The 11,052-nt window shown below is 34.6% G+C and overlaps 1 protein-coding gene across 2 annotated transcripts; it reads right to left on the reverse strand.

The window, feature by feature from the left end:
• Nucleotides 1-1,615: 1,615 nt before the first annotated feature.
• LOC115986529 (phosphoglycerate kinase, cytosolic) lies at nt 1,616-5,731 on the reverse strand. Of its 2 annotated transcripts, none has more exons than XM_031109647.1 (7): nt 5,570-5,731; nt 5,248-5,444; nt 4,076-4,153; nt 3,699-3,959; nt 2,986-3,303; nt 2,633-2,791; nt 1,616-2,060 (listed from the first exon to the last, which is right to left on the reverse strand). In XM_031109647.1, exons 2-7 carry the CDS (start codon nt 5,440-5,442, stop codon nt 1,866-1,868), a joined length of 1,206 nt encoding a protein of 401 aa, XP_030965507.1. In that variant the 5' UTR covers nt 5,443-5,444; nt 5,570-5,731; the 3' UTR covers nt 1,616-1,865. The 2 variants fall into 2 exon arrangements, with proteins under 2 accessions (XP_030965507.1, XP_030965506.1); XM_031109646.1 differs by having other exon boundaries at nt 5,248-5,448.
• Between the last annotated feature and the right edge of the window lie 5,321 nt (nt 5,732-11,052).

Consider the following 11,052-nt stretch of genomic DNA (forward strand, 5'->3'; position numbering starts at 1 on the left):
ATAAATAGTGACAAAATTCAAAATTGTGGGAATTTTTGTATCATAAAGGAATCGCCTTGAGATTATAACTCATGGTCTATGGCCTGAGTTATGTTTCTTTTCAGGCAAATTCCTTTGTTTTAGGCCACCAAATGATCAAATTTCCTATTTTTATAATTTTGATGTTCTTTATAATTTCCAAATTAGAAGTCAGAATAAGATCTTATTTGTTCTGGGACATTTACTAGTATAAATTTAGTCTTGTTTGGCTATTTCTCATAATTTTTTGCTTAATTTTGGGCTTAACATAAATTAGAGTTTTCCTAGGATTCCGTAAGGGTCTCTCAACAACCCTAGGATCTCATTTCTATATATAGGAGGATATAACCCCTAGTGCAATCATATTATTGAATAATATAATTTCAAAGAATTAGGAAGCTGTTAATTAGCTAGGCATGACTTTCTACCTGAAATACACCATCCACACAGTGGCCTAATATGTTTCTCTGAAGGCACCTTCACACATTAGGAATTTTTCGGATCGGCAATGTCAGTTTCAAGAACATTTGGAGCACCTCCTCTCCTAGTTTGCAGTCAATCTTGCGTGCAGCACAGGATTCCCATGTAACAATTGTAGAGATCAGCAACATTAATTTCGAGTACATCAGCACTGGTGGTCCGGCTTCTAATGTCAATCCTAACCTCAACAAAAAAGCTGATCCCAGGCTGTTCTATATTGAGTTTTTACACATGTACAATGTAATTTGGGTTGATATCAGCTCTACCACACAATAGTAATATAAGTAACAAATAATAGCAAATCTAAGCTTCAAATCTTCCATTCTAAATGTATTAAAATCTCTTACAAACTAGAGATTTTCGCCATTTTCCTTCTGTTTTCTTGGATGAATGAGATTATTATTCAATATAGCAGACACAGTTAAAACAAACTAGCAGCAGTAGCTGTTATCAGAGCTTCCATTGCATCTATAACCTTTGTTCACTAGGACGTTGAGATACTATTTGACACTTGTATACACACTTCTAGTTGAACTTTAGGAACTCAAATGGCTTTGTATTTAGATCTTACATGTTTCTCAAAAAATATATATATAAAGATCTTACATATCTCCCAATTTTAGAAGCATAAATCTTAGGTCCAACCTATTTAATTGTTCACTGTGCCTATAAAATACCATCAACAAGCTTTGCATACCCTGAATTGAGTCTATCAATTTGGGTGGAGGATGAAGACTCAAAGTTTTCAGGGGGCAATAAGTACCAAATTAGCTGTACTCTAGAAATACCTTATAAATTTTCACACCAATGACCATTTCTTTTTTCGGAGCCTCCAACCCATATTTTGTGTCAATGTCCATCTCTACTAATGTAATGCAGGCAACTAAAATTATGTGCATTTGAATAGCCTACCTATTCTAATGTCAATAATGGAACCATTCCCATTTCTTGAATTACATACTGACATTAGAATAAGTGATAGCTATTCAAGCCACTGAATATCATCTCAGTTAAATGTTCTAATAATGGAAGCATTCCCACTTCTTTACTCAAAATTAATATTTGCTAACCACAGATTATATTATTTTAGGTAAAAAAAAAATTATGCTTAAAAACATGATCACTAAAACCAATAGGATATAACTGATTAAGGGGGAGAAAAACCCACGCACTCATCATTAACATTGTTCCAAAAAGGGGGTTCAATCCAAACCAGTGCATCAGTAACAACACCAATAAGATGCCGCTTATTTCAATCTAGCCTATAGCCTCTACAAAATGAGATCTATTTTTACTTAATCCACTCTGGATAGATAGACAACCATATAACATAAGTAAAAATACAAGGGAAATGAGCACAACTTAGCTCAGGCATCGTCAAGAGCAAGGACACCAGGGAGTGGTTTTCCCTCAAGAAGCTCTAAGCTGGCACCACCTCCAGTTGATATATGGCTCATCTTGTCAGCTAGACCAACCTTCTCAACAGCTGCAACAGAGTCACCTCCTCCAATGATCGTTGTCACCCCCTTGGCACTTAGGTCTGCCAGCTTCTTTGCAATCGCCTGCAAAAAGAAAAAAGATATTCCTCAGTTCTGAAGCCCAAAAGCATGAAATCTATCTTAAGGTTTGATCTGGCGAGTATTCCCACTTTCCATATTCGAAGTGATCAACTAACTCCAACAGTTTCTACCTAGGTCCTGTAGAGGCACTATTGTTTTGAAATCAAACCAATAAGAGATTATTTGGTAATTAGCAACACCTTTGAACAAAACATATTTTTTTATCATAAAAACTTTGAAGCAACCAAATGAAAAGCATGTTAATTTCAAGGCTTTTAAAATTTTGAGTGACCTAAGAACTTCATCACAAGGAAAGATCATGTGGCTTGCTTTGAATAAGATAATTGAAACAACTCCTTACAAAAATTAATTTGATGAAAAATGGTTCAAAAGATTGATACCCACAGTCAATGTACTGCAAATTTTGGGCCACCAATGATCATGGCCATCCAAATTAATAGTAGAATTTAGTTGACTGAGTTCTTTGATTGGCAAATTTCTAAAAACGTAATTGAACTAATGCATGATATTGCGAAATGGTTAAAACCTTAAAACAAATGTAATGCTATTTATACCTCTGTTCCTGCTGCGAATTTTTCGAACTCAAACACGCCCATAGGTCCATTCCAGATGACAGTTTGGGTGGTATCCAGAGCTTCGTTGAATGTCTTGATAGAATCAGGTCCAATATCCAATCCCATCCAACCATCAGGGATAGCAGATGCTGGAACAACCTGCAAATACATAACTTAAAACTTTAGGATCTCTCATGAGAATTCTTTAGACTTGCAATACACACACACACACACACACACACATATATATATACACACACACAGAAACACACATATTGGAGTCTACATCAAGTTTCTCCAGCTTCACTCCACATTGCAACTGAATCAAGTGTAAAATGAGCTATGTAACAAACCTTGCTATTAGCATCAGCAGCAAATTTGTCAGCAATAACAACATCAGTTGGAAGCAGTAGAGACACCCCTTTTGCCTTAGCCTTCTCAATTAGTGTTGTTGCAAGATCAAGCTTGTCTTCCTCCACAAGGGAGGAGCCAACTGAATACCCTTGAGCCTTGTAGAAGGTAAAGATCATCCCTCCACCCAGCAAAAGAAGGTTAACCTTTCCCAACAAGGATTCTATCACTCCAATCTTGCTGGACACCTTTGAACCGCCAACAATAGCAGCGAATGGCCTCTTGGGATTAGATACAGCTCCGACAAGATAGTCAAGTTCCTGAAACCACAAAAAATACATACATGCAAATCAACAATGCAACAAGAAATTGTATAAAATAAGCAATCAATCAATCAATACAAATACAATTCACATAAAAGAATTTTCTTCTACTCATCAGTGGCTACACATAATCCAATTAGCAATGGAACAAGCTAGTTTGAGTAATGACTATCTAAATACTTGTGCATTTTAAGGAAACAGATCAAGAGATCAGCTATGTTGGGGAAGCTTGGTTCAAATTAGGCAGGCCCATACTTAGACATGAGTTATTTCAACAGTCAAAGTCTGGTCAAGCCAAGCTCATAGTCAACTAATTATCAAACTGAGAACACGTAGTTCAAGGAATGCATAGATAAACTCAAGTTTCATCTAAGTAGTTATGACCAACATACCTTCTGCATGAGGAATCCAGCAACAGCTGGTTTCAAGAACTTAGCCACTCCCTCTGTGGAAGCATGGGCCCTGTGAGCACTTCCAAATGCATCATTCACATAGAGATCTGCAAGAGAGGCTAGCTTCTTTGAGAATTCAGGGTCGTTCTTCTCTTCCTCCTTATGGAATCTCACATTCTCAAGGAGCAAAACACCTCCCTCTGGAATTTCAGCCACCAACTTCTCAACTTCCTCACCAATGCAGTCATTTGCCATCTTAACCTAATAAGAAGAAGGGGCAAAAAAATAAAAAAAGAAACAATAAGCAAAGGAAGCCTTAAACAAGTATATCTCTCTACAAAAGTATTAGCATTTAGATTTTAGGTTGAGTAACAAACCTCAACTCCAAGAAGTTCAGACAGCCTTGGAACAATTGGCTTCAAACTGTATTTAGGTGTAACACCCTTTGGGCGTCCCTGAAAACCACAATCCAAGTCCAAACGTTTTCATGAGTTACCAGTTGCAAAGATTATTCTAATCCTCTTTCATAATCCCACAATATTTCCCATCCCAATTTCAATCCAAAATCCAAGGGCATTCATTCGACATTGCTTGGTAGTTATAAACTAAAAGGTACAAATTTCCCATCTTTAAAAACACAAACACAGGAGAACGGGTGGTTATAGCAGGAAGATGGAGAACTATATAAAAAGAGATCAGCAAAACAATCACTGACTACCACGGATTATTATTACAGTTTCTCCAGGTGAATGATATAACCATAAAGAGCCCCAGGCCAAACATAAAAACCGCACAAATAACCTCCTTTATCAACAAAAAAAAAAAGGAAGGTACCATACAACAACAACTATAACAATCATCAACAATAAAAGCTTCAAGGTCCAAATATATATTCCTCAAGACTAATCAAACCAATTGTTAGAAACAATCTAACAGATTAATCAATAGCTACAGTTCTCAGATCTAAAAACGATGGGCTAGCATAAATAGCTTTAACACAAAATAGAAACCAAATAACATAAAACCTGATATACCGGTGATATACATGTGAATAGAAAATGAACAATAAAAACATAAACCCATGAAATATGATTGATCTAAAGATTCCAAAACATGTAAAACCTGATTTGCAGTACGCTATTGAATAGAAAATGAACAATAAAACATAAACCCATGAAAACCTTCCCAAAACAAAATGAGTGATATAAGGAGTTCCTTCTCTTTCGAAAAACAAATTTCCAGATCAATCAATACAGATTAAACAGAAAAGTCAATATGAATCATCATCCAATCCAATCCCATATAGATCTGGATGAAAAGTCACAAAAAACAACAACAATATAAAGATCCCTGGACTAAAACAAGAAAAAGTTCAAAAGAAATCCTTTTTTGAATATGTTACACTAATGAGAAGTACAAAAAACACATATCCCACATGAAACTAAAAAAACTAATACAAACCCAGAATTCATATCACCAAAAAAAGAAAATGTATAATAGAGAGAAACCCAGATGGTAAGTGAGTGAAAACAAGTGAAGCATGTCATACAAGGTGAGTGGAGAGGATGACTCTGGCACCATGGCTCTGCAAGTACTTGATGGTGGGTACAGCAGCGCGGATTCTAGTGTCATCAGTGATGTTAAAGTTGTCATCCAAAGGCACGTTGAGATCAACCCTCACAAACACCCTCTTACCCTTCAAATCTGCCTGTTTCAAAGTACTCACACTCCTCTTGGTAGCCATTACTGCCTTCAAAAAAAAAAAATCAAAAAAAAAAAAAAATCAAACACCCAGATCATAAAAATCAAAACTTGATGATAAGAAAAAGAGAGACTGGTTTGGTGGGTATATGTGAGACAGACTGACTTACAGATTTAAAAGAGAGAGAATGAGATTTGAGTGTTTCGAGAGAGAGTGCTTTTAGATCAAATGAAGACAATGAAGGGTGAGAAAGTTCGAGAAGAGTATAAATAAGGGGTTTTGGACGTGAGGAATAAACAAGTATCTACCTTTGAAAGAAGTAATATTCGGTTTTTCTTGAGTGATAAGGTGGTCGTGTCTCTAACCTGTGTTCTAGTCTCCTAGAGAAACCTCGGGCTCAAACAGTGAATGGTTTCAGAAAAGTAAGGATTTTGGGCTTGGGCTTTCTCTTTTTCTATTTATTTTTCTCTATTTTTGGGATCTCTTTTTTTTTTTTTTTTTTGAGAAAACATTTAAAGCGGATCTAACCACTAAAAAGAGAGGATTGAACCCTAATATACCCGTTGAAAATATCATTGTCTTTTTTGGAAATAATGGGATTTTTTTGCGTTTGTTTTGGTGTTAATAACTTTTTTTATACATAATTCCTTGAACTTATAAGATTCAGCTTTTTATTGTTTTAGTAAATCCTCATTAATGAGGATTTACTTATTTTTATACATAATTCCTTGAACTTATAAGATTCAGCTTTGAAGATTGTGAATATTAATTTTCATGTGCTGATTGAAGCTAAGTCCTTGTTTTAAGTTTTAAGTTTAACCCTAAATGACTACATGAAATTGTAATTGCAATGACTGAGTTCTATGCTGCCTTATGGCTGCCCAGGGGTATTTTAGTTACTTAATTAAGAATGTTAATGCAAGTAAGAAAACCAAAGAATGGCTTGTTAATACTCTGCCATTTGGTTATCTAGAAAATGTCATTTTGGAAAAAATCATTTACTTTGAATTTGGAAGACAAGCTGTAAAAACCTAATGAATTATTAAACTCTTGCAATTGAATTGAATGTGTTTCCTTCATTATATGATTGAATATGAATGTGAATATTTGATTTTTCTTTGGTTATGTGAATCATGTTTTTTGATATATGTATCTTGTGTTTGGGGAATCTCTTTGAGGTAGGATTAGGATTTCCTTGATTTTGAGAGCTAGGTTTTCGAGATGTATATAAGTTTATGCTAAGGTAGAATTAATAATAATAAGCTTCGATATTTGGTATTCCAAGTCTGAACTCCTTCGACCTTAGGCTCTTGATTCCTTTGCTTTCAGGTTAGGGATAAGTGATATGAGTATTTGGTAAGTCATGAGGTTATTTTAAAAAGATTATTATGCACTAAAAGTTTTTGAATAGAGATATTGCATACAATATGCACGAAATTAAAGTATATAAAATAATATGCACGAAATTAAAAGATGTTCTCCTATCTGAATATCTATAAAATGAAATGTTTTGGTTTACATGCATTCTTATTAAATTCTCATGTAACTTACCATTATTGAGCTATTTAGCTCACCCCTTCTACTTTTTCAGTCAATAGGATTTATTTTGGAGCAGAGGGATCCTTAGTTGAGTTTTGGGAGGAACTGATTTTAGCTTTAAAAGTATAGCCCCTATTTTGGAAGTTGTGAAATCTCTGAATTAATTATTAGCATGTTTGTTTTCTTTCCCCAAATTGTTTGTTAGTTTTTTGGATTCAACTATTTTTTAGATCAACTGATTAGAGTATATTGCACCTCTAATCATTGATCCCTCTCTCTATTTGATATGGCCGGAGTCTAATTTTGTATTGTGGGTATTGTGTACGGGGTGGGTGGGGAGGAGGACTGGAGGTACAAGTTCTGGCTATAAAAGATGGTGCTATATTTGGTTAATTAATTTATCTCTATAAAATTCTACTCTTTTTTTTTTTTTTCATTTTACTTTATTTGGTTAATTAAAATTATCATCTTGACAATAGCAGAGATGCCATATCCATCTGTGCCAAGAATTTATATGTTCTTTAGTTTTCTAAAGTACATGAATTATATTGACCGGGACATCTAAGTAAAGTATTATGAATTTATGATTCATATTGCCAGTTGGGAGAAATCGCCTTCCTACATATGTTTGGATTTATATGTTCTCTTTACAATTAAAACTATAAGACCTAATTTTCTTTTGTAATATTCTAGTTTTGTGTTCCTATTACTGCAATAATGGTCTATACTACTCATTGTTAACTAGAGCAATCCAAACTCATTGACAACCATATATCTCAACCCCTAGACTTAAAGATTGTTTGTTAAAAAAAAAAAAAAATGATAGGTAAGACTCTTTGAATTTGTGCTGGATTTCCCCTGTTTTTGAGTAGGGGTTTATTTTGCTTTAGGTTGGTCTTTGTGATTTAGAGGTCTGATGGTTTGGTTGTTTCAAGTGTGAGGTTTGATGGCCTAAACTTTGTAAAGTTTCGAATCGCTTTCTGCAAGTGTTGTTTGTGGACCTTGAATGTTTTGATCTTTAGGATGCAAATATGACAAGGCTTTTGGTAGATAGTTACAACAAGCTAATTCTAGTTATTATGGAGATTCCTTCCAAAGACCATCCTTAAAGTACCTATTCTTTGTAGAATCAATGGCATCTTGGAGGCACTAGTCACAGATATTTGCTTGATGCATCATTGTCACGTCATGTTTTATCCATCTTCCTAAATTGTACATTAAGATGTTGTCTTGAGTTATGCCATGCCAATTATAAAATTCCAATTTACATTTCTAATAATTTGGATGCAAGTTGTGATACTTATTCCAATAAATGATATTTTTAAAAAATTAGAAAGTCCCAAGGAAGATCGAAGAGCTATCCTCGGCACCGTTCCTGCCCTAGCAGGGGAAAGAGGCGCTGTAAGGTTCAATGGTCACTTATGACATTATGCTTCTTCGAGTTTTGAGCTTAACTCCTTAATAAAACCCCAGGTAAACTAAGGAGCTTAACTGCTCTCAATCCCCCTGAGGGGGACTTTAGGGGGGTGGTCTTCTCCAATTCAAATAGCACAGGACAAGCACTAGATCACACACACCGAGCGTGGCCTCCAAATGAACAAGCAGGGGACGAAACTCAGAGTTCTAAATCCAAAAAAATGTGAGTTCTAATGTTATAAGTATTGAATCTAATCAATGTTCAGGCTATGCAAGCTTCTCACTGACAGATATTTACTTGAAACCTTGCATGTTTATGCATGTCAAATAGAGAGAAATAGTTGGGCACATTGATGCAGATGCAAGTTTTTCCTTACGAGCTTCTCACTGTCACTCACTGACAAATATTTCCCTGAAACCTTACATGTTCATGCATGTCAATTTTTTTTGCTTGGGCTCGACTTGTTTACTAAACGAGCCTAAAACTAAAGCTCAAGCTTCGGTTATTTAAAATTAAGGCTCAAGTTGAATGCTAGAAAATACCAACTTATCTATGTTTTGGCAATGAACTTTGAGAAAGTAACTTGTGCTTAATTGTTAAAGAAATTTTAATCATGGATTCCTTGCTGTTTCTTTACATATAATTTTTTTTTTTTTAATGCTTCTCATATAATAATTTTATTTTTGAATGATAAAAAAATCAGTCTCCCTTTCAAAAGAAAAAGAAAAAGACAATTCACTAAATCGCTAAAGATAAACATTCAATCTCCCCTTCATTAAATATAAAAACAATTCACTAAATCATAAACAATCTTGCAGTCATCATTTAATACAAATCATTGTCATTTTAGTAAACGAAAATAATCATGTAGTGAAATTTTTTCTAGCATTTTCTATAATTTTGGAACATTCATTTTCTTTTGAAAGAACTAGATTTGATGCTAACTTATATCGTAAATGTTTAAACTAGTTGTGCTTGGCAAAAAGCAATTGTTAAGTATAAAACTTAACAAAATCACATATCAAAATTATTATTAAGCACTAGGAGAAAGAAACAATACCACTGTTTGCATGTTTTTTGTTCGCATGTCTTGCCTAGTTGTGCTTGGCAAAAAGTCCAATATATGTATACATCTTTCTGAACTAAAGTCAATGATTCATAAGTACTAGTGACTATTATTGTCATTCATAGGGATATAAATCTACAAGTACAAATTAACAATGTATTAGTATGTGTTCACGTAAAATACAAAGTGTGTTGAGTAAAATTTAATATTCACAAAACATCAATTATGACATATACTTGTCATAGTCCCTATATGTATTTTTAAATCATTCCAGTGTGGGATTGCCAACTTCATCAATCAGTTTTTGCTACAAGCATATATATAAAGAAATAAGTAAGTATAAAAGGGACTTTAGTGTGGGCACAAATGTAAAAGTACCATTAGATGTGATATTGGTACTACCCAATGTGACAATGAAACTGTAAAATATGAGGAAAAAAATTAAGGGAACTACTAAATGTGACAAAAGATCTGTCAAATATGATGTTGATATTGTCGAATGTGACAATGGAATCATCAAATGTGAGAAAAAAAGAGAGGGAACCACCAAATGTGACAAAATAACAGTCACATGAGATGTTGGAACTGCACAATGTAAGGATGGAACTGTCAAATGTGAGAAAAAATAAAGAAAACATCGAATGTGACATAAGTATAGTCATATGTAATGTTAGTACTGCACAATGTGAAGACGAAATCGTCAAATGTGAGAAAAAAATAAGGGAACCATTAAATGTGACAAAAGAACTGTCACATGTGATGTTGGAACTGCATAATGTGAGGATGAAACCGTCTAATGTGAGAAAAAAATAAGGGAACCACCAAATGTGACAAAAGTACTGTTAAATGTGATGTTGGAACTACACAATGTGAGGATGGAACCTTCAAATGTGAGAAAAAAATAAAGGAACCACCAAATGTAAGAAAAGAACTGTCACATGTAATGTTGGAACTGCACAATGTGAGGATGGAACCGTCAAGTGTGAGAAAAAAGTAAGAGAACCACCCAATGTGACAAAAGAACTGTCATATGTGATGTTGGAACCGCACAATGTAAGAATGGAATCATCAAATGTGAGAAAAAAACTGTCACATATGATGTTGGAACTACACAATGTAAGGATAGAATCGTCAAATGTGAGAAAAAAGTAAAGGAACCACCAAAATGTGAGAAAAGAACTGTCATATGTGATGTTAGAACTGCATAATGTAGCCATTTAAGTGAAAACTAATTAGTTACCTTGCTTGTGGGTGCCCTCACGCTCTTATGCGTGTGGAGGTAGTTTTCGTCCTGTAGCTTGCTTACAGGAGTTGAGGTGACCTCCCTGAGGTGGGGTTAATTCCTAGATCATTAGTTTCTTTTAGTCTACAATCTTTCGTTTGAATCTTGTGGTAAGTCCGTTGGGAGTCTGGAAAACAACACGAAGGGATGAGATCTATGGCAGAGGAACTTGAAAAGTTGTGGAGTAAACTATCTTTCACTGAAGAAGAAGATGATGGGATTGAACTGGGCATAAGCTGTACGAAGGCAGCCAGAGCTATAGGGAAAAATTGTGTGGTTTTGAAAGTTCTTACCCAAAGAAGTATAAGCTTGGATGCTCTAAGGAAGAACTTGAGAATGTTGTGGAAG

Source organism: Quercus lobata, chromosome 4 (assembly GCF_001633185.2).
Source record: "Quercus lobata isolate SW786 chromosome 4, ValleyOak3.0 Primary Assembly, whole genome shotgun sequence".
NCBI lineage: Eukaryota > Viridiplantae > Streptophyta > Magnoliopsida > Fagales > Fagaceae > Quercus > Quercus lobata.